Here is a 25,546-nt window from a genome sequence, read left to right as displayed (position 1 = left end):
GCTAAGGAAGAAAACAGGACCAAAGAAAATACTGTTCTTTTTAGCAGTTACACATGGACTGGTCACTAATGAGGTAGACTTAAATCAGGAACATTACTGCCAGTTGCACACACTGGGAGCACAGGCCCAGGAATGGAAATTTACTGTCTTAACTTATCTTAAAAGAATATTTGCTTTTTCCTGAAGATTCAACATTTTGAAGGTAAAAAAATATTCAGTTCACTGCAGGTTATTAAGGTCTCTACTATGTTCCACTTAAAGTTGCAAAAATACTGTCTGCTTTCCTCTAAACAAAAATTACAGTTCATATAACCAAATCAGACAAAGCTGCTCATTATGTAGAAGAGAGTATTTCTTCCTAAATCCATGTTGTTGGGAAAGGTATTGTACAATAAACTAAAAGGATGTAACAGTAAACTTAATACATTTACACAAACAAAACACGTTAATAGTAAATGACTTTGGTAAGTATAGTTCAGAACAATCCTTATCAGCAGTAGAAAAAAATTTTTAACACTTCAGTGTGACATTTACATTGGGACTGCCAGTGAAGAAAACCAGTAGTAGTAAACTGGAAGAAATCAAAAGGAGAAACAAACTTTACTGCTTTAGATACCGCAGAAAAGTCAAAGAATAGAGCTAGCTGGAATGGAAATAAACACCTAGACCTTGGTTCGTGAATATATTCAAGATATTTCTGTGTAAGTCCAAAAAGGCAATGACAAAAGACATTAAATAGACCTTATTTAATGGTTTTCTCATATTATAACTTTTGAATGGGCTAAAGCAAATGGCCTTGAAAATAATAATGTATTTATGCACTTGCAATATTAAAATTAAAAAAAGCTGAATGATATTCACTCACACTGAATACACAGTAAAAAATTTTGTAGTTCATACCAAGTGTCTCTGCTGTTATGCAAACACATGCATGCACACACTCCTTGAGCATGTGGATGAAAAAAGTCTTCTCAGATTCTGTCCTTATAGCTTTAAGTTATCGACCCTGCTACAGACAATAAATTAAGAGCTACAATATGGAAAAAGTATAAACCTCAAGATCTAACAGCCTTAGTGTGCCCTTTAGATATCACATTAGATTAATCCACTGAGTTTATAAACCAATTTGAAAAATAACCAGTAACTGAGTATTATTAATGGAAATTAGTTTTTAACACACAAATATAAAACAGAAATAAAAATAAATGTTCAGATATACAGTCTAGAGACTGCTGAGCTCACATCCTGTACTTGGTATTGAAGATGCTTTATGTACTGTGAACAAGAAAGATGGCTTCCATCTTTGTTGCAAATAGCAATGAAATATATTCTGATGGCCATTATTCAGAATTTTTCTCTCTTCTGTGCCAAAGTTCAAAATCAAATATAAGCTAACGCAAATGATTTCAGTGCCCCTTGAGAAATGGTTACACCGTATGAGGACTATATGGCAATTTCCAGTATATACTTCAATATAGTTGTAAGTTGTATTCCTTTATTGCTGTTGTCTCATCCCAGCCACCCTTCCTGCCGATTCCATCGCAGAGGTCTCACAGTTTCAGATACCCCGACACCATTTGCCTCTTTGGCTCCCAGATTTAGGAGACTATCTTGGATTTTGTGCCTGCTCAACAGCATGGCTCAAACTTCACTCTCCCCGGATGCTTTGTACGCAATTCTGCATGCTTTGTACTTGGTTTAATTGACTTCACTCCTTTGATCCTTAATGTAAGCAGCTTTATCCTATCTAAAAACCTGAGACATCTAACCAGTCATTATTTCTGTTCAATCTTTCATGTTTCTTTTGTTCTGCTACCCACCTTCAGCCTTCCTTGCCTTTGAAGCCACTGGGCAAAAGTTCTCGGGATGACAAAACCGACACGCCTTTTCTGTGACTTTCCTCCTGCTCTACCTTCTCTCGCTTGCAAAACTGAAAATAACTCTCAGCCACTCTTGAAGTCAACATGCCTTGAAGATAATTTTATTAACCTTTTCATTTAGAATTCTTACTTTTCCTCTCTCATCTACTAAACTTTGAGTTTTGGGGACAGAAGTGAAGTTTGATTAATCTTTGTTGTCTTTCCCTCATCTTGTCCTATTTCAATCCTATCACTCTCATGAGTGCTGTTTCCTGCAAAAACTTCCATTATTTAACCAGAGGCAAGCCTAATTCTGTATCTCAAGTAATAGATACAGGATTATATTAAATGGTATTGCTTTACTTTGTTTTGTTGGACTGCTATTATGTAGGTATTTTCAGATTACACTAGGGATGCCTCAAGGATACAAATCAAGCATCCTTTCTAATGTAGAAAAAATAAGTGACTCAATGTTTGCAAGGCAACATATTCTTCAAATGTTCTTCTTTCTTTTTTTTTTTTTTTTTTTTGGCAGAGTATTGCAGCATATTTGTGCCATTATTGTTCCATGGGCTATGGGTCTGCTTTTTGTTTGATGTAATGCCAGCTCTTGTTTAGCACCATGCACAATGCAAGAGCTGTATGGGCAATAAGAGGGACGTCAACCAGAACACTGTATTCACCTAAGTGGAACACCGCTCTGTGGCTAAGAATAGCCTGAAGATTAATGGAAGGTGTAAGGCTGGTATTCTCCTGTTTTTTTTTTTTTTTTTTTACTTTGGCAGCACAACTGGAGAGAATACAAATTGTTCACTAGCACCATCTATGAGCAGAGCTAATTAAATCTGTGAGAATATCACTATGTTACAGCTTGATTTCTATTTTTCTAAAATCTCTGGTACCTCTCTGATCATTCAGGTTCTACCATATTTTGATTCCTCCAAACTTTATTAAAACCACGTACTAAGAGGAGGACACAGTACACTACAGATTACTGCTATAAAAACCTGCAGCGTTTATGAACAAGCGTCAAACAGAACTCTGAAATGAACCAGAAATTAAAGGAGTATTAGTATCAAACACTGGGAGTTGCAACATTAGTAAACTTCATTTCAAATCATAAAAAAACAAATTACATAGGAACATTATCTGACGATCAGCTGTCATGAGATAGAAATTAAACTGTTATGAAAAGCAGGCAGTAACATGGAATGGACCCATCAAAAATAAAATGTATTGGTAAAATATATATAGAAGCCACCAGACTGATTACTAAGAAATTTGTATGTGACAAAAGATCTGCGCAGTTTTCGTCACCTGTTCCACAAATGCATAAATACTGCAAATATTTCCTTTTATGGAGAAAGAACTCCAGCAACAATACAGGTTTTGAACACACTTACAAAAACTTAGATAAGCGATGGTACTGTTCTTCACGAATCCTGTAAAGTAACTATCAGAAATGTCTCACTAAAACTACTCCGCTGTCATATCAACATTAGAAAAAACTTGAAATATTATAAAATCATTTGAATAAAATAAATGGGCTACAAAATGAAAGGGCATCACAGCAGAACACACAAACAGAATTTCAAAAAGCTACATGCAAGAGACCTTTCTTGTAACTAGCTTTTTCATCTTGTTCATCAAATATTCCTCAAAAAAATTTAAGCACTGTTTTGCTTTTATAATCTGCCACTGTTTTTTTTAGTTGCCGTTTCTTAATTTCTTGATCAAAATCCATTTTGAAGAATACTTTAATCTCACGTCAAGTAATGACATTTCTATTTTCCTACATTTTCCCTTGCTTTGCCACAAACTAAACACAAGTACATATGCCTGGATTTTGCATATTTTCAATACGTACAGGGATTGTATTAAATATGCTGTCAGAATGAGAATACGTACAAGTATCCAAAGGGACAGTACTTGTCACATACAATGGGTTTGCACTTCTTAGGCCGTGGTCGGCACTGACAGATCTCACAGTTGTGGACGTCAGTCTGGAAGCCGAAGGAACAGTCCAAGGAACAGCCCGAAATGAGGCCGGTGCACAGCTCCTCCCCTGCAAAGGACACATGCAGGTTATCACAGCATGAAAACTCTTTACACCAGACAAACGCATCTTCAGCAGACTAAATCTTCTGTTCCCTTTTACTTCATAAATTTTAAATATTGGTAAGCCTTACCTTCAGACTGTCCCAATTTTAAAATATTTGGCAGAATTCTCCAGTAATGACCCAAACTGTATGAGCAGACACTACAGGATGTCTTCAGTTCCAGTCAAGAACTTGAGAAGTACTATCTGGTACCCTAAACTAACATGATTTTATGAATAGATGTACAACCAAAGGAGTCCAACATCCGTGACTCTTTTCTTTCAAGAAAACATTTAAAATAAGACATACTTTCAACACATTATATGGGTTTAATAGCTTTCTGTTCAATATAGAGCATCTTTATTTCTCCTCTATTTATTTTAAATAGAACTGAAAGGCTGGGATATATTAACAACTTTTATTCCTTACGCTGTTTGCTGTCAACTGTTAGGTGATTAAGACCTGCTTTTTAAAAATATAACCGTAATACCCTAAGAGGTGATCTAAGCTTAGAGATGCTAGACTAAAAGACCTCTCTCTTGAAGCCCGCTACCATGTTTTATCAGCCTCTTGTGGCGTAAGGGAGATGCTGGATTGTTGCCATCTCAATTTCTCCAGTACAGAGATAAATAATGGTCATTACATTCACTCTCATTGGAACATACTATTTTGAGAATGATCAGTTTCTTTTTGTTCTTCTTAAAAGAAGAAGTGCCAGAAAAACCACTCAACATACTCTGGGATACAAAACTAATTTACTGGTTGCAGAGGTGAGAGGAAACAGAAAATAATGATTTTTGTTACACTAGAGATGCAAAACACAGGAAAAAAAATGACCATTATTACAATAGCCAAAGTAAGATCAAAATAGAAAAAGAGAGAAATATAATTGAGATTCTTCAAGAGAAGAATATGATGGGTGATATCCAAAGGGTCGATTTTCAGAGTGATATTCAAAGGGTAGCTCATCTCCAGTTCAAACATCCACACCCCTACAAAGTGCTCATTATACGGAGGGTGGCTGCAGAGTGCTCCTCCAGATGTGCTCCTCATTAGAGCTCTGAAGACCACTTTCCTTTAGGGATATGAACATTTAGGGATGGGTTTGTTCCAAAGAGGAGATCAGCACGCTGACTTATTCTGTTCCTCACACTACGCTACTGTGGTCTGAAATGCAAAGATAATCTTCATATCTCTAACACGGTAATACACGGTAAAGAGAAGGAATCTTTGCTTTACTTAAATGCTTTCTCTTCTGTTTTTGTAATGTTGCATTTAAGACTGCAAAACATAGCATAACCTACTTACAAAGACAATGGGTAGACTTAACCAGATGTGGTTGAGCTAAGTTTCCTTATCTGTTCTACCAGGTTAATGCTCATTTGGTAAAGAAGTCATGCTTCTTGGTACCCCAGAGTGAGACTGAAGCTTCGCAGAAAACTGGCAAATTCAGTGGTGGAATCTGGGCATACGAGTGCCGTGCAACATAAGAGCCTTATTATCCCAAACAACAGTTCTCAGTTTAAGTAGGATGAAGGTCATCATTCATGGCTCCTACCTCTCCACTTTTATGCAAATTTGGTGTCTGAAGCTAAAAGGGTGTAAGTTTATTTGTCATTCAGAATACAGAAGAAGAAATGCCTGAACCTTTCACATCTGGTTCTAGAGGTTGTCTTTGTCAGCAGAGTACCAATGTCACAATATTTAAGCATTTACTCTCTGTCAGATCTAACCTTTGAGAGCAATGGTAACCCTTATCTCGGGTTCTTGCTTTACTCAGAGACACATATACAAAGATCTTCATAAAGCCTTACAAGTTTTTGAAGGATGGAGTTCAGGCTGATCTATCAAGAATACTAGATCTTTCTAACATGTAGCCACTAACGCTGATTTAAAAACATTATAATGCAGAGGAAAGTCAGATATTCTTCTCTGGTAAAGAGTGATGTACAGGTAATGGAATGAGAAAGACATTCCTTGAAGCAAGTTACAATAATGAAAATTTTCTTTTTTAAGATGCTTTTACAGTAGGTTGTTTGTACAAAATTATTCCCCGACAGCATATAGTGATAACAAAATTAACTGAACTTTTCATTATGCATGACTTTATAAGGTAGTCATAATTTTTAAAGTTAGACTTGAACTTTATAAAGAACGTATGGAAAAGTACACCTACACTGGAATATCTCCAAGAAGAATTAAGCTCAGTTATGACCTTTGATATGGGTAAGTTATGATATCTCCTGCTGATGCTCAGAACTGATCAGTGAATAATCCTGGAATTGCACAGGTTGGATCGATCAGAACCATTCATTTTCTGAAGTGTACTTTGTCACAGAGATGAAGTGTAGACTGTCCATACACATCAGGCTCATGGAAGACAGGTCAAGGAACAAGAAGGTACAAATGCAAAGGGATGGGAGAAATGAATAGGCATCTTAAAGTGAAAGGAAGAGCTGGAAATAAAAACTAAAAAAATCTAACAAAATCGAAACAAGAAGAACGTTTTTGAGTTGGGATATTTCTTATTTGTCTCCAGATTTGTGTTAAGGAGAGCTATCAAAGTGCGACACCTAGGTTTGAGTATGTAGTTTTAGAAGACGGCAAAATAACGATTCCTCAAAATCGCACAGCCAAATATGTTTTTGTTTTCAATCTTCCATTCTGTTTTGATTACTTTGATTTTGTTAGTGAAACTGCTTTTCAGAGATGCAAACCAAGTTTTTTATGTGTAAAGTTAATGTATTTTATTAAAAGGGTCAAGGTGTCTAGAACAGTGCTATAGAAGGAGGAAGACAGTGTCTCATCCCAAGTAGCCTATGATGTTAAATATAGTTAAAACTCAAATAGTCAGCTGACATATTAACCAGAAGATCCAGACTCAAGGCAACGTCTTCCTTGCTTAATCCTATACATAGTGAGTTACAAAGTGAAAATTCTTTTGAGGACAAGTGGCCAAAAAAGGAAAGCTCTTCAGAGCCTTGGGATGGATGACTGACTAACCATCACTGCCCCTCAGGAGCAGACACCGAAGAGGATACAAAATAACATCAAAATTCTGGCTATGTCAAACGTACAGGGAAAGTTTGCTGAAGTCAATACAGACCACTGTTCACATCTGAACTTCCTAGTGTTATGTCAATGCTATACAAGGACATCAGAATAATCTACACAGACCTCTCCTGACAGAATCTTTCTAATAAGATGCTAAAAATGATGCCTTCTTAGAAGATGGTTATTACTAAAATTAACATGTTATCATACTTAAATTTCTGATGTTATGACATTACAAGCGGTGGAAATAGCTTTTAAATAGTTTTTGAAAAGCATTCTCTATGAAGAAATTTAGTGTCATGAAAATCAGAAAGTGAATTCTGATCCTCTTTCTGACTTCACATCTAACCATCTAAGTTTCTCCTACTGAAACATTATTAAAAACATGACAATTACAGGCAGTCTCAAACTGAAGTACCATCTGGTACACATACAAAGTTTATGTCTGCTGCACAGGTCTGTTGAAAACCCTAGTTCACTGTTTTAAACTGGGCATTTTTTTTCAGAAAACAGAGTGAACCGTCAACTTTACAGAGCAGAATGTAGGTCTCAGAGAAAGTGGGGGGGGGGAGGGGGGGGGGAAGAGAAAAAGATTGCAAGCCTTAAGATTAAAATGTGAATCAAATTCAGTGTATGGAATTGTCATCCTGACAGTATCTCTATAGCTTTAAATTCATCATTAATAAAATAATCTCAAGGTCATTATGAAAGGATAGGTAAAAACAGATTTTCTGTTAAAGTTTTGCATTTCAAATAGTGACAAATACTAAAGAATAAAGAGAACTAGTTCATGAAAGTCAATTGCAATGAACTGAGGAAATTTATTATGGCAAAACGTTAGGAAGTTACTTGTTTGGGGGCTTTTTCCACCTCTGCTTACATAAATTTCATCAGGAAACTGAATCCCAAATCATGGAACGTATTTGCAGAGAAGAGATCGAGTCCTAACTGGGCTAATAACTGCTTCAAAAGTGTATCGGGGTAATCAGTCTGAAAGGAGAGGATAGGAAACATTTTAAAAGCTAATGCAGAAGGAAAACTACCCTTCAGAGTTCAAGAGAACTGCATTACGCACCTGCATGTCACTGCAACTCTAACAGAATGGGATCAAGCTTCTGATCGCATAGTATAAGCCATCTTTATTTCTCTGACTGATTAGTTATAATGACATCACCTAGGGAAGTAAACTAATGGTCAGATAGGAGGTAGAAGACTAGAACAGGAACAAAATGGTGAACAGGCAACCAATTAAAGAGAAGACATCTCTCATTGTGCTGCTTAGGGAAATATCTGGCTGGAGAGTAGAGTTCTTCTACGCGAGTAGTAGAAATACGTTCATTATTTTTTCTTATGAAACATGAAATGTCAATGAGGTAATGACAATACAGAAATCAATCCTTCTACACAAGGTAATAGGAGGGCTTAGGGGGATAAAATAATAGTAGTGGGGTGAAATGTAATACTGAAAACGTATGAAGTCATGCCACCCATAGGGAATAAACAAGAATTTGTGCTACAAGCTGAGAGTTCAGGCACAGGATATTGGTTGATCTCAGAACAATACCGATGCATTGTGACTTTAGAAAAAGATGAATGCGTTCCTGAACGTCTCAGGCTAATATAACTGTATCTTTACCACAAATACTTAGCTTTTTAATGTGAGGACAGACATTACCGGAAATACCACATAAAATTCTGGAAGAATTTCAACTGAAGTACAGCAGGCGGCTAGGACAATAATCACGGAAAGGCTGTTTGTCCTCAACCAATGACATTATCAAAATAGCCTCCTGCTAGGAATGAATACTCACTTGAGGACAAACATGCACCAAATACTTATAGCAGTGTATCCAGCCCACACAACACCACTGTGAAGTTTTCTTTTCCACGTGCAACCATGACTGCAAAAGCAGCAGCAAAGTCAGCCACCAACAGGTCCATGTTTCTAGTCACAGTCTTCACTAGACCTCACTATACTGGCAAAAGCTATTGCTTATAAACATTGACCCCTCTAAACGCTGTAGTTCTAACAAACACTTTGCTCTGTAGTTTGCAACAATTTAACACATTATATGCTGACCTGGATATGGGAATTTCAAATTATTGGATTCATTTGGATCAATTTAATAAGATGCTGTTGGAAAAAAACAAGGGAAAGGGAAAACAAGAAAGGGAAAGGACAGTTGAAGATGAACTGGTCGTCCAAAAAACATTTGTGAATTATTAACGAACAAATATTATCACCAAGGTATTTAAGCCTGGTCACCATTGCCCGTAAACTCCTTTTAAATATAGCGGTTTCTTTCTCCCCCTTTCTTCACCCACACACAGTTCCATACACACAGATTATAATAAAACAAGTATCAGAGTTTCAGAAGAGCATGATACAGTTTAAGGGGACTCTGTTTGAGATATGGGGGACAAGACTCTGAAGAAGAAAGTCTTGTCTTAAGAACAGATGATTACCAAGATATGGTGAGGCTCTCCACAGCGCACTGCACACAAACTATCTGGTGTTTTAAAACTCTTTTCCACTAAGTATCTTATTCTAAACACTTAACACCAACTCTTGTTTTAAAAGGTTGTCGGATCACCGTAAGACCAATTCACTAGCTGCTAAAGGAAAGAAAGATGTGTACAAAAATCAGCATTTAAGAGCAGTTGATACACTGACGTGACCTACTGTAGGTCCAGGGCCCACCCTGCAAACAAGACAACAACAAAATTCTGTCCCAGGATATGCAACGTTAGCAATCTTTGCACTTGTGAGGATTCACTCAGCAGTCAGGTATTTCAGATACAACGCAATCTCTCCTTCTCAGGTATGGTATCTCAGAGGCAACGTATGTCAAAAGAAATCCCAATTCTTTGGCCTAAATTCAAACCATCAGATGCATGATTTATTCCTGATTTCAGAGTGCTCACATCCCCACCTTGCGTGAACCTATGAATATTTGGAGTGTTACAAAATATTGCTCAAAAAATCAAACTGAAAAGTAAACAAAATTCAATTCCATGAATTGCATGTTTAGGTCTAAAAAAGGTCTTCTGTTTGAACTTCTAATAGCTTGATTGTAACTCCAGCTAACTCTTATTTAAAAAAAAGACTTCTCAATTTCCTTCTTCTAGCATATATATGGCATATAAAAAACTCTGAGCTCTTAAACTGGGATATTTATTTTTCTCCAATTTATTATTTTACCTACGGACACATTGGCAATTGTACTGTAAAGCCTGAAAGTCACCTTAGTCTAAAAACTTTTCAAAATGCATTCTAGAGATGCATAGCCTGTTGAAATACTTTTAGTTTTCAATCCTCTAATTCACAGATAAAAAATAACTGCCAGAGAATATTAATAGATACTTGACAAGAATTAAGTCAGTATTTCAACTTGGCTTAGGCTGGTGTCCATTTTTTGAAAATCTGTAGCGTTGCTACACAAAGCTAACTACATACCTTTACCATCATTATTTTCTTGATGCTGAGGCTAGATCATATCAGGAGAACTGTTTCACAGTACCTTTATAATTAAGCACTCCTCAGCCGTCCTCTTGGTGTGGATTGCTACTGCTGGTTAATCTTCAGGGGTGGGGATCTGGGGAGGCAAATTTATGAAGGAGAAAACTAGGTTACTTATCAGTAACTGGAATTCTCTGAATATATTGCCTCCACAGATCCACACTAACCCTCCCTCCTTTCGCTAGAATTAACTCACGATTCACAATAGCTGGATAAAAATGAAGGGACTGGGCACTGTGATGCTAGAAAACCCTGTTTAAAAAAATAATCTCATGAGTCCATTGAGGCAAATTACCCCCTTGGATACTTGCTCTAAACAACTCTAGGATTCACACACAACACATGACTTCATGAAAATGGTTTTGTAGCAGTGATTATCTCAAATGTGGAATTATTGGAAAATGATCAAGCTTCTACAAAACTTCTAGCAGCACACCGGGTTTTTTTTTCCCCCCACAAGTCAAGTGAAGTTCTTATCTGCTTCTATTGCATTAGATATATTGTAAGCATTACTAAAACCAATATATTGTTGTAATCTTCAGAGATCCCCGCCAAAGACTTTTCTTCTAGTGAGAAGACAGATAATATTTATTTGGCATGAGTAGTTAGTTCACCATAATTCCACCCTCTTCAGGGAGCACTTCCACTATCTTCCACATGTGTACTTAGAATTAGTATTTGTATTATACTTAGAATATGTATTTTTTCTGATCTAAGCCTTAAATTTTTAAGAAACATGCTTCATCCCCAATTTTCCATGGCTGTATTTCACTAACAGGTCTAATATATAATAGCTATTCCCTTTCACATCACTGCAGAAGGATAATAAAATATCCCTTTTTCTGCCAGGTCTACAAAATTATTCAAAAATCCAAGATGTGCTCTGCTTGCACTAAGGGAGACTACCTGGACCATCTTTGTTTTTATAATTTTTTTTCCATGGAATTTGTTGCTAAATCAAGGTAACAATGGGAGCTAACTGTTACTAAAATAGAGAAGTGTTACCTAACTTATATTTTACTTTACTATTTCCAGGAATTTTGCATTGTCTGAAGCGTACACTTTGCGTGATTAGTGTTTGTGGTTATTTGTCCCATCTCACTTTGATATCAAAATAAACATAAAATATGTTTATTTAAATGGACAAAACAAACACTGAGGGAGTTTTGAAGTGTTCAGAACACATCCCTGAGTATGGATAATTTACAGGAATAAAGGAATGAAATATTCAAATTTTGGCTAGGAAGAGTGAAAGGTTAGGAAAACCCATCCCAAACTCTTAACTACTGAATGATTAACACACAGAAAAGAGGAATTGAGATGTATTCTCCCACTGTAGTCCCTGCCAAGTTTTTCTTAGGCTTCTTCCCATCATCACGCCATACACTTTCTCAGTCTTAACTGCTGCTATTTACAGACAGCCCGTAGATGCACCTACCTAACTTTTCTCAAACCTTCCAATCCTGCCTTTGAACATCTACACAACTAAACCAAGTCCCACACTGCCAAACCCAAATTCCACGCTGGAATTCCACTCCGCTTCATCAGCTATAAAGAGAGATGGTGTGACTCTCTAGAATATTGAAGTCCATGCTGCAAATGTCTGCTAATACAGAGTGAATCATAGTACCTCCTTTTTAACTCCATGGTAGAATACATTTTCTTCTCATTTAATGAAAAGGTACCACCACTCTTCCAAAAATATTTCTGCATCTATACAGAATGAGTTTGGGGGAAAGGAGTGGTTCTATGTCTAGATAACTGTACAAACACATAATATACCAAGATTTCTAATTTGTGAATAGTGATTTCATGGCTTGCTTTGACAGACAAAAGAGACCACGACACGAAGTGGATGATGGTGCACTATGAAGTGCAGGGAAAACGACTCGTCTCAGCCTCCTACAATTGCGTCTCTCCATAAGCAGTCTGGAATTAATGAAATTGCATGACAATTGCATCTTGTAACTGCAAAGGTAAGCCTTCTAAATGAAGCAAACAATTTTCAAAATTGACAGCAATGTTCTAATTTAATTCAATTTTAGTAAGATTTGAAAGATTAAAAAATACTAAAGCCATACATGCTCGCAGTTATACCCTGAACAGTACTTCACTTTCAATTCATTTGGGGTAAAACGCTATAGTCTAAGTTGCAGGACAGATTTTAAAAGCTTTTTCTTTTTCATGAATATAATACAGTGAATAGACAAAGCCAGATAAAATACTGGCTCTCACTGCAGACTCTCACTGAAGAATGATTTCGTGTCCAGCAGCAGTTATCAGATTTTAAATCCTATGTTACTGCAATTAGCAGGCATTATTCAGTGTACCCGTTAGTCCTCTTCGGAGCAACAGAAGTCCTGCCTCACAAAAGAGCCGATCGCTGGTCTTGTTTCATTCCCCTAATGTACTCCTCCTCCCAAAGACTTTAATCCACTCCAGTTCTCTCCATGAAAGCAAAGGCCTAGACACTCCAAACACAATAGCAGTTGCTGCACCCTACAAATAACAATTTTTTGGTTATTTACTTTTTTCTATTTGTTTCTTCTTCTTGTATCATCTTATATCATCTTACTTTTTTTTTTTTTGGGGGGGTGGTGGTGGTGGTGTAATGCATTTCATGTGTTTCCTACTGTTTTAGTTTTATTCTTGGTATTTTGCAGTGGTTCTTCCTATATCCTGGATTATACTTTTCTCCAGTTATCCTCATGTAGTGCTGCTTTGGCTTCTATACGCTCCCAGTCAGTATGATCATTCCTTCTCCTTCATCATTTGTGGCTCCATCTCTACTCACTGAAACCTCCCCCCATATCTATCTGCGCTCACTCTTCACTCAGTGGTAGTTTTTTCCTCCCTTCTCTTACAACTGTGCTCCGCCTCTGCTTTTTTTTTTAAATTTTATTTTACTTTACAGCATGTATGTTTTCACTGCACGTTGTTATAGCATGTTTTTGCATTCACTGCAAAAACAGGAAGAAGGATAGAAGAAAGTAAATTACTTCTATTAGAATCATATTCTAGAAATGATACGATTTGCTTCTTTCTTCCTTCTCATTCTGTAGTTGGCTTGAGTCAAGCTGGATAAACTGGAAACTAAATTACAATAAAGTATGAAACAAGTTTCATGATATCGTACTTAGATAATTATTTCAAATAAACCTGTTGTACTGATTTCTGGCTGCAGGAATGTAAATGAAGGTAGTAATGAGGAACAATTTACAGCTTTACTCTATGTTCTTCCACTTTGTCATTTTGCTTTTATTTTGGCTGAAATAGATTGAAGCATAATGAATTTCCAGCAGACATCTCTAAAGAGAAATTAGCAATAAAGGAAACTTTACTGGAAAGGGATTAGTAGCATTAGGATATGATGACTTCAAATGGTAATGGGGGGCATGTGGGCCTCCTTTACTCAGGCACTTCAAATCTGACTCAGTCGAGCAGCTTAGACCAGCAAGAAACAAGTGGGTGCAGTATAAAGACAGTGATGTTCCCAAAAGTCCACATGAGTCTACATGAGCTAAGGATAATACACATTCTCACGTTCCTAGAGAGCCAAGATGCAACTAAACTTTCTGGACATGAAAGTACATAGGATCTCAAAATGCAGAGAACCAGCACAGTACTTCATATTTGACCTAAAACTCCTTTCTTCTCAGTGCTCACACACTCATTTGTCCAGAGCCTTGCAAGTGCGACACATTACTTGACAGAAAAATTCTATTTCTGTCATTTTGACTGATAACCACCAAGCGATGAAGACTTCCAAGCTGTTATTTTTCTTCACTTCTTTAGAAAATAAAGGTTTCCCCTCTCTGAATGACTGAGGAGATTTTTAAGCAATCTACAATTCAAGTTATTTAACTGAAAAAAGATGACAGACAAATGATACTATTAAGTTTGCTCCAGACAGTTTGCTACTGCAAAACGAAAATAATTTCAAGCAAATCTGGCAAGAGAAATATTCCCTTGAATAGGTTCTTAAGCACTATTTAATCAGAAACACTCCGAGCAAGAACAGAGACTTCCTGGGATGTGGTATGTGTACGCGTGCAATCTGGTAATCTAGGACAGAAGAAATGATCCTTTGGAGAGATGGATCTCCTGTGCACCGAACTGGAAGGAGGGGCTGCACGCACAGGCATAGATGATGAAATTTGCCGAGTATGTCCATCTTCTTGTTTGTGTCAAACTCCCCCATCAATTTAACAACAATAAAAAAAGAAGGAAAATCAAATTACAATGTTAAAAGCAGAACTTAACATTTCTAATTTTGTCCTTAGGAAGAACTAAGTAAGGCATGTATGCGATAGCTTGGATGCAATCTATGGAAAATCGTCCTTGCCACGAATACAACTTGTGATCAAAGGTTTTATTTCTGTATTACCGTAATGACATTATTGCTTGCCATGTATTTACTTGTTATTAAGATGTCCTGTCCTTTACCTTATGGAAATAAGAAATGCACATTTCCCCAAGAAAAAAGTTAAAAGTGCCAGGACAAACCCTTTTCTTGCTCCTTAAGCAAAACACCAATCCAATCCTAAAACTCTTTAGTTTATACCAATTAAGAGTTTTATTTTGACTATTTCTACTGGGGACCCCTAAAATAGTCATATTGGTTTAGAAAGTGGCTGAGAACGGGTGGACTGAAATCAAAAGAAGAGGAATGGAGTAATACTTTAGTTGTGAAAGCCTCAGAGGCTACAAGGAAGCTGCAGAACTACAATAAAATTACAAAGAGAGTTTAAACTCACTCCTAGGCTGGGCTGGCAGCCAGAGTGATACATCCTGCAGCTTAGACTAGTACTCCACAGGTGTCCTTTGTTGGGCAATTCCAAAACCCAACCTGACCTTGCTTTGTATTTCACCTGTAAACAGCGAGCTCTTGAGGAAACACATACAGAAAATACATTTTTGCTGCTTCACGGATACACACCAAGTTCTCACAAGGCACAATAATTCTCCTTGGGGAAGAAATGATGTTAAAGCCTGCATAAATCTTAACTAAAGTATTACATATATATAATATAAAGATAAGAATACATTATAGAAATAAAGTTATATATGGATATGTTTGTGCATAAACAAACACCCCTCCCGGCATATACTTTTCAAACATTTGTCCTCAAAACCTAAGTTTTGAGGGAAAAAAAGCTAAGTTGAAAATAAGCTGTTCAGCAATAATAGTTTTTGAAGTGCACAAACCTAGATGCTCTTAAACTCTTTACACACACAGAGGAAAAAGAAATGTGGAAGTCTTATCAGACTTCTCAAAGTCTGAATGACTATCAAGTCCCAAATCATTACCTTTTTCTACCCAGCTGTTAATTTTCCTCTGAAGTCAGACATTTTACGTTTTCCTCCAAACACATTTTAAGCAAGCAAACAAGCAACGTCAGAAATCAGGAACCTATCCTTTAAAGATGAACAACTATAAAGCGCGTGCATACGAACACAACATACAGTCAACATTATGAATGGAAAAACAGCATACTAGCATTTTCACAAACAGCTTGATATAAAAGGTGGAAGCCACTGTATTTTTGCATACTCACTAGTTTTGCACTGACAAATGCGGCAACCATTTTGGTCCAGTTTGAAACTATAGAGACAGTCTTTTTCAGTCAAAGTGCAGTTCACCAAAATCTCACAGGTGGGCGGACCTATTGTGATGTACGTTGGTTCTGAAGGTAAGAAAAAATAAAACAAATACATTTGAGATTACTTGAGTATTTTCATTAAGTTCACAAAAAGGCATACACAATGCAACAGTGAAGAGAATAATTTTTAATTAATTTTGCTTCCGATATATGAATATTCTTGGTACTTCCGAAACAATTCAAGAAACAGACTTCATTTTGAAGTGATGAACGCTCATCACAAAAAAGTATAAAGCTGCATAAAATTTTTGAAATACTGAAACAGGAAAAAATATTACTTTTTTTTGTTTGCTATGAAATCAGCTTTCCTGCGTAAGCAGTTTAAAACTGAATGTAAAATACTTATTTTACCCACTTTTCTCCAAAAGTATTTCATCAAAACTTTGCGCAGATTTGTTTACTTTAGAAACTGAACAAAGCTTTCTCCAAAGTTCAGTTGATTGATACTAACAAGCTGCAAATCAAAGCATGTGACTCAGTAGATCAAATCTTTCTGTGTGAATAAGATCACTTCTACTGAAATTTAAAGCAGAAGACACTCTGAATACCAAAAAGGAATGTAAGATACACTGCGTGTGAAAGATCTCTGGAAACCATTTAACATGTCTATTCATTGAAAGCATCACTTCTTACAGTATACTTTGCAGTACCAGATGATGCTTTTTGAAGTTGAGGATATTATTGCCAATTATTAGGTATTTATGAACAGTATAATACTTACTTTTGGACGCCATTTAGATATGTTGGAATATGAAATTTGTTTTAATAGATATGGTAGCCAGAAATATTAATGTGTTTTAGTATACAAAGTTGTTAAAACAAAAGAATATCCAAAGACTTACGAAAACAAGGAACCTCAACACTACCATCATAAAACAGGATACAGAAGGAATGAAACACCTATTTTTTCCTAATGACTTTTTGCTCTGTGAGACTAATTTAGTCTATCTTGTATTTTTCATAGAACTCAAGCACTTAAGAACCGACCAATTTATAGTTAGTTTAATGTTATACTGTATGTTAATAATAATACTAAGCATTATTATTTAAATTATTAACATTAAACTAAGCATTCAGGAAACACAAATTGCATGACTTTTAAAGAACTAACTGTGAGCTTTTGTTTCACTGTTTCAATTGTTTGAGTTTATCCTGTTCCTCCATCTCAAGAAATGAATACTACATTCACTACATAAATTGACAAATTGTGAAAATATGGAGAAACGGTATTCAAACCATCAGGGCAATGAACCATAATATGTTTTATACAGTTTGCACATTTTCATGGACAGGAGGTGGCCACATCTTGCCATTTCTCATCCCCAAACCAAATACACTGAAAGGAAGACTTTGCCATCCTTACTTAAAGACAGCTAATCTTTACTCTCAGACTGAGGGTAAAATACTACTCAACATTGATTAAGTTATTAGAAGTATACACTGTTAATCAAAATAAAAATTTCTGTGCCTATCGGCTCTATGTCCGGCAGGCAGCTTTTGCACCCATGCCTTCCAATCAAGTGAAAATTATCCCATTAGGATAATGTGCTTTTCTGCTTCCATTGTCTTTCACAATTTTCAGCTTTCATAGCTTCTCCCCAGCCCCACTCTTCCCTTCACAACAGTTTATACAGTGGATGAACATTTTTAATCCTTTTTAAATTAGGTCAGCTAAGTACAGAGTTTGGAGGGAAAAACTGCATGAAAGGCACTACAGTGAAGTTAGATGACTTCAAACTTCTATCTCAGAGGTCATGGTTCGGATTCCTCACTTTGCTGAAAGTTTTGAAATAACCTTCAAATTCCGTTGCCTGTGTAATTTTTGTAGGAAAAGTAGCTAGACACATTATGTATATATAAAATACCACCAACAGCTTTGCTCAAATGCAAGCTGGAAATTTGGACAGTGGCATCTGTGTGTCTGTAGACCCCTCAAAGCACTTCTAACCGAAATTAAAACTTTTTCAGATTTTTTCCTAAGAGTTTAATATAGATTGCTAGGTTGTGGGTCAAATAAAAGATTTTTAAAATTTCTGTAAATTACTCATTTCACAGCTCTGAGTTTGCACGTGTAGTATGGAAGAGTAACCATAATGAGCAGTGTATTTTAGAATCCATGGATTCCAAAACTAGTCTTCTTTTAATCTCAGTGAACTCTTCGTATTTGTTTTCAAGTTCATTCAGTAAACTAAATCATATTCATGCCTAATATCTAACATTTGCAACTTCAACAAACCATTAGTTTAGAGAACATATTGATATATATCAATAATGTAATATATTCCAGAACCTCCATTAATTAATCCCATCTGTTTAGTACTCAGAGCATATAAACTAGCTTTGCAAACAAACTGATTTTTAGCATCTGGTGCCTATTCTGAAAATCTCCTTTCCTACCTCACTGCATTCTCTACCCAAAATACCCTAAACATGCAGAAGACCAGAATACAACAGCTACCCTAAAGCTACATTCAGGTTACTGGCCAGCCAGCCCAAACCCAACGCTTCAAATGACAAAAAAGCCACAGCAATGCTTATACTCACTGGTAGTTAAAACCACTACAAATCATATGAATCATTCATGCTCTCCAAAGCAAAGTTCACAGACAGTAACACGAGCTGGAGAACTGAAGGAAACTGTAGCTTTACCATCTGGCTGGAGAACAGTTAGGTAAAAATATGTAGTTAAAAAAACCCACAAAAACTCCCTGAAAGCTGAAATGGAGTTTAGTATTCATTGATCCACTTGGGTGTAAACTAAACCTAGAAAGAAACAGGACTGTGTTTCATCCCCCATCACTGAAGTTCACCTCTCAAGATAACTTCTCTTTATTTGCAGGTATAATTTAATATCTAGAAAAAACCTGAATGGATCTTTGTTATATATTTTTCGTGGTGATTTTTCAAAGCTATACCTCTGTGTTTTGATGCTCTTGTGTCTTGGACACACTGAGACAACAATTTTTTGCCCCCTTGATACATCCAGTAATGTGGTATTTCTTACAAAGGACAAAATTAAACTGTCATTATATGAATTTGAAAGGTTTTTGTTAGTCCTCTATTTGTTGTGTTTTATTATTCTGCTACTTCCCACTTTTGTGTCTGCTCTCAGCATCCTCAGTGTTTCCAGACAAGCTTACAAATGTGTTTTTTCTCCCTCCTGTCCCTAAAGGTAAGCCCTGAGATACAGTAATTTTATATGCATGCCTGCTTCTCAATGAGCTGCAAGTAGAGGACAAAAGAAATAATTTCATTCCCTACCCCCACATGTGCAAAAATGCAGCCAGAAAAAAAAAAAAAATATCAGCCCTTTTCACTTCGCTAGACAAGACTCAACAAATAAAGCCAGCTCTGCTCTGCCAGGCTTCTGGCTATTTGAATAGGCAAGCAGTAGCTAAGCTTGAAAAAGCATGTACCACCGCACGATCTGAGCTAGGCTTTCACTGCTGCTCTTGGTAGAAATGGCAGAAGAAAGATCCAGTGCACAAATGCACAGACAATGGGTGGGAAAACGGGTGCTGTTTCTGTCTGTGTGCTTTACAACAGTAGAACTATACCGTAGAAAGAAAGAGAGAAAAAGAAAATAAAGAGAAAGGGATTGAAGAGAATTTGGATGAAAACAATGGATTTTTTTAATAGAGCACAGATTTAGCTGATGTCAAGTGCTTCTATATAAGGTTAAATGCAGATTTCTATTAAAACATCTTGCTTCCATACACTCCCCCTGAGCCTGATACTTTCTATGCTGAACTTTAGTGCAGAGGATTATTAATTTGCCTGCTGGAAGGTTGATAAAAATCTTTGAATTAATTTTTTACACTGCCATTTACTTAAAAATAACTTCAACATTTTTTGAAATCCACAGTGGATATTTCAGCCACTGGTGGTCCGTCAGTCTGACTGGTCCACTGAAAAATGTTATGGTATGTGATCAAAACCCTCTATCTCGTTCATCCCAGCTTGAAATCAAACTGTGCATTTACAGAGAAAGAAGGGAAGACCGTGACATCCAAGTAATGCCTGGAGCTGGCTTTGTCCTTACAGAGCCTACATTAGCAATACCAACACAAAAACTGGAGCGTCACAAAAAAAAAAAAAAAAGAAGTTGGCAAGGTGGAATAACACCATATTTTCACTGATATTTTTCTATCCAGGGTACTTTTGTAATACGAACAAAACAAATCCCCAGGCCCCTCTTTTCTGCTATTTTCTGATTTTTGAGACCTCCCACTTCTATGAGTAATGTGACACAGCTTGTATTGCAAAGAGCAGACGTTTTCTTCTGTTAAAAAAGTGAAACACTATACATATACAAGAAGAACACAGGATGGTTGATCTGGTCTAGTACTGTGCCTCATACAGAGATCTTGTTATACTTGGAGAAGTATTGAGGTCTTAAGATAATGCTCAGCTGAAGTATTCAGAAATTGAGAAAAGCTGATGCATCCATGTTTCAGTGAGACCAGGGGAAAAAGTTTCTTAGGATTAGAATTTTATTATACACTCAGTTTGATCAATTAAAGTTACCAAAACAAAGAGAAAGAAAACTAAAATTCACCGTTGATTGCTGAAGCCCTGGAAAATAAAACAAATCAAAAGAAACAAAAAAAATCGGAGACAATTTATTGCAATCTTGTTGACTTCTGCTGTTTATCTGAATGTTAAAATTGAACCATTCACTGAAGATTTCATTTTTCCTTCTAACTTTGGAGATTTCATTCACATAATTCTTTAGTCAATTTTAAAGAGAACTAAAAAAAAAAAAAAACCCACCCCCCCACCCCGGAACCTGAATGAAAAATTATACCCATCTTGCTATCATACCCTTAGTTGTTCAAAATCTGAACTATGGCCCTTGAATTCATATCAGAAAACAAAGAGTGATTGCACTTAACTGTACTACTGCAAAGCCACATGTATTACAAGAGCACCAAGCGTTTAGTTTTGGTTTCTGTGAAGGACAAGAGGGACCTGTACCAGCAGGAGCACAGCCTGCAGGTGCAGGGACGTGATGCTTCCCCTCCATTTAGCACTTGCGAGCCCACAGCTGGAGTAGTGCCCAGCTTTGGGCTCCTCAGTAGAAGAGAGACACTGACAAACCCAAGTGAGTACAGCACAGGCCACCAAGCTGGCCAGGGGCTGGAGCAGGTGGTATACGAGGAGAGGCTGAGAGACCAGGACTTGTTCAGCCTGGAGAAGGAGGGGGGCATCCTACTGCTGTCTACCACTACCTAACGGGAGGGTACAAAGAATGACAAGGCCTGGCTCATCTTGGACGTGCTGCAGGCTAGGGTAAGAGGCAACAAACACAAGCATGAACACAGGAAATTACAACTTGATAAAAGTTGTTTTTGTTCTTTCTTTTAAACCACATGGGTGGTCAAACTATGGCGGAGTCCTAGAGAGGCTGTGGGATCTCTATCCTTCATAATACTCAAAACTCAATTGGGACAAGGCCCTGAGATCCTGCTCTCACTGGACGTGCTTTGAGCAGGAGGTAGGACTAGAAAATTTCTGGTGGTCCTTTCCAACTTGCATGACTCCAGAAATTTCACTTTCACACAAAGTCAGGACATTTCCAGTGAAAGCAGCAATATCCTTGATGGATCCTAATCAGGGAACTGAAATCCAAAGATAAACATTCCAATTTCTGATGACTTCTGTATGCTTTTGCCAAGTACTGATTACCTTCCTTCTGCAATAAAAGTACACATTTGCCTAATACCATGTCTCTGAAATCTACTTAATGACTTAAAGAGTAGCTTTTTATTCAAGGAGCAAAATTTCTTCCAGGCAGTTATAACAGTCATTCTCTCCTTTAATCAGTCTCACTTTTTGTCCTCCTTTAAGTTAATACATAACCTATGCTTCACCTCTTGGCAAGATATTTTTATTATTATTACATGAAAAATACTTAAAACAAGTTTTTTGCTTTGTTTCATTTGGAATGCAGTATTTTAACTCAAAACAGGTTTTGTTTCACACTTTCAGTAATACCATGTGAGGGAAATACCTACTCCAGGCTTTTACAAAATATGTTTTAAGTAGGGAAGTAACTATTGGGTTCTAAGTTTTTTCTTCTGCACCTTGTGAAATACAACATTGTTAAACACAAATTAATTTAAAAGTAAACAGGGAACTTCTACTGCTGCTTCTAATCAACTGTTAGAGATCTGGACCATCATGTATCTTAACCCGAAAGTACTAGAAATGTAAGGGGACAGGTATTTTACACTATGCGATCATTCCAGTTTTTAATTCCACTCGTAAATGTTGCCCTGTCAATACAGAAGGGAAAAAAAAGCTCTATTATGATAAAATGACGGTATTTTTCCTCACCATAAAAGTATGACAAAAGTATGCATCGAACACCTGGGTTCAGTTACTTTGACTCAAACACAATGATTACTCCAGCTAGGCAGACACAGGAGGTCTGATTTCTCCTCTTCATCAGTGCTCAGCACAGCTCTACTCAGTATTACTCTATGTGCATATGCTTGAAAGCTAGCGAGTCCTGGCAACATTTGGTGTAAAGTGTCCCAAACATATCACAATATTATTTGGAAATGCCATAATAACAAACTACAACACAGTGTGGGTTGACAGCAGCCCATGCATATATATTCAACAAAAACAGGCAAACAGAGAACATTCTGGACCCCAAAGCTGCAAGTGTTTTATGTATGTATGTATGTATGTATACATGCATGTTTTTCTCGCCTTGTTGGATTTTTATATATAAATTTATCTTTATCTCTATTCATATAAAAACAGTATTCCCAGCCAACTTCACACTAACAAAGAGGTTTCGATCTGCATCACAGAAACACATTTCTTCATCAAAACTATAAAATTCTAAGATCTACAGATATATCACTATATAGAGGTTGAAAATTATCTTTTGAGATCCTTCTTTGAATACCCCAAACCACCATGGGTTTCATCAATTCTATTGTAAGATTGCAAACTACTGCACAAGTACCTATCTTTTACAAGGAATTTAGGAGCACAGGCTTTAAAAATTCATTGCCAAGCGAACAATTTTTACATTAGTAGACATTAAAAAAAAAAGTCCCTGGAACCCACCAAAATACTATTTTGTATTTTATTTGTATTTATTCAGTATTTGTATATTGACTATTACTGGCATGCTTAAAAAGAGTTTCAGATGTTTGTTTTTGTAGTTACTATATAACACAAATACAGTATATTCTAATCAAGATATTTTGAGGAATTATTTGGAGAATATTGCTCATGCAACTGGAATATAAAGTTGCCAGGGATTTCTTCCCATGTACAAGAACAACATTTGGAAAAAAAAAAAACCAACCAAAAAAAGATGCAAAAAAGCATTTGTACTTCTGAAAGGCTAAATTACAATCAAGATAATTTCAACATACAAGTTCATACCAATAGTAACACATGAACTTTTCAAACACAGCAAACTAACTGTTATGCAGCACAATGAAGCCACCAGGCCGAAAAATAATCCTAAACTTAAACGTGAAGACTATATAGTCATAACTGTAGAATGAGAAGTGGGATTGTATGCTTCACTGCTCAGTGCTACAACTCCCCAACCTTCTCTTTCATATTCCCATCTTGTTAATGTGACCCAGTCTATAGTTTAACTAAAAACAGTCAGATAAAATAGATTAATTCCTTGTGATTATTATTATAAAGGCTGGAACATGGAAACACATTTTCAGTGTATAGCACAGGGAAGCTTTATATCCACCTGTGAGCACCACCTTGTATGTTCTCCCTACCTGTAGACCAGCAGTATTGATCACAAAAAAACCCCCCTTTTCAGTATAAACCTGAAAACAAATAAAATAATTCCAAGTTCCGCCCATTGATATTTCTAATACTTTTAAAAATAATTACCTATATTTTGGGTTGGTTTTTTTTTTTTTTTTTTTTTTTTTTTTTTTAGGGACAACAATAAGAAACTTTGTATAAAGGTCTTATTGTGCTCAGCCACAAATTAAAAAAATAATTCTCCAAAGTTTACACATTTAATTTACAATGATTTTTAACCCCAGAGAGAACAACTCATAAGATACGAGCTGCATATAAAAGCATACATATAAAAAAATGTGCTGCACATTTAGATTCTGCAGTGATTGGTCGTGGGATGTTTGGAGAAAGTGTTAGCCATGTACAGAGGATAAGCTCAAAGGAAGAGGATTCTAGAAAGTCCAGCATCTCATCGGGAGCATGAAATGAAAACCTCTTCTGGGGGAGGAAGGAAGAATGAGTCAAAGTCATGCTCTACACATGGAGAAAGACCTCTGACATCAGTAATAAAGAACATGCCTGTGTTTGGGGAAAGTGAAATAGCTCCCTCTTCTGTAGTATTTTATAACTCAAACTATCTCTAAAAGGATTAAGATGTTCTGATCCTACGAAACCAGCACCAACTGACTTAAAGAAATACAGCATCAGTGCATTCAAGCATTTACTATAAAAATTAAGGAAAAAAGTGAACATCAGTCTAACTTTTTACCTAATGCTTTACATGGTAACTGGCTAAAAAATGGTCCTGAAGGGTGTGCTGCTCAGCAGCCTTTCATTCGAGTCTGCATACTTGTTTGAATTTTGTCTGCTGTCCAAAAAAGTTAACTGCAGCCTACTAAGCAGGAGCATGTGTGTTTACTTAAGCTTCCTGTAAAAACATTCATATCATTCCAAGAGTGACTAAATGTTTTCCAGCCTCATAGTTCGCATTCCAGCCTTCCCCACCCCTCCAGTTCCTTACATGAAAAATATCAGTCCTGAGCAAGAGAATTTCCTTCCTGAGTTTGAAATATCTAATGTCTTGCAGGAATTTTTTTCCCAGCGTTTAGCTATCTGTGTTAACTATCAGTGTTCAACAATTCAGCATCACATAACTATTTATGAAATGTGTGCAAGGACTTAAGATGCAATAATTTTCTAATGTCACAAGTAACTCTGAAAATACATTCACTAATACCTCCAAACACATAGTTCAGTTTGGCAGGCTTTTGTTTCAAATTTTATTCATACTGTCAACCTGAAACTACTTAAATATGTATTTTTCCTCGAAAGTAACCATTATAATACTAGACTATTTTCATTGTTGCAAACTGAAGAAGCCTCCTATGAACCAAAGCTGCATTGGGGGTGGGGGGTTCTTTTTTGCAGTGATGCAATCAAAATACTCACAAACTTTCCACTCCCAAGACACAAAGTTAAAAACTTTTGTCTGTCGCAATCAAGTCTTCCAGTTTTCGGTTTAACAGGCATGTATACCCTTCAAACATATTTTAATGCTGATGAGACTTTTTTGACAATTTTAGGTGGAGTGACACTAAGAAATAACCACCT

General features: G+C 36.5%; 1 protein-coding gene across 2 annotated transcripts in view; it reads right to left on the bottom strand.

Annotated features, from left to right (window-relative positions):
• Positions 1 to 25,546, bottom strand: part of CRIM1 (cysteine rich transmembrane BMP regulator 1) — a 201,098-nt gene that overhangs the window by 30,652 nt on the left and 144,900 nt on the right. For both annotated transcript variants that reach the window (XM_076334241.1, XM_076334242.1), the window contains 2 exons: positions 16,091 to 16,219; positions 3,768 to 3,924 (listed from right to left, as the gene is read on the bottom strand). In XM_076334241.1, the coding sequence (XP_076190356.1) occupies positions 3,768 to 3,924; positions 16,091 to 16,219 (286 nt within the window). The remainder of the gene's footprint in view (positions 1 to 3,767; positions 3,925 to 16,090; positions 16,220 to 25,546) is intronic.

The sequence above is a fragment of the Aptenodytes patagonicus genome, chromosome 3 (genome assembly GCF_965638725.1).
Source record: "Aptenodytes patagonicus chromosome 3, bAptPat1.pri.cur, whole genome shotgun sequence".
Classification (NCBI taxonomy): domain Eukaryota; kingdom Metazoa; phylum Chordata; class Aves; order Sphenisciformes; family Spheniscidae; genus Aptenodytes; species Aptenodytes patagonicus.
This window is presented reverse-complemented; position numbering and strand designations above follow the sequence as displayed.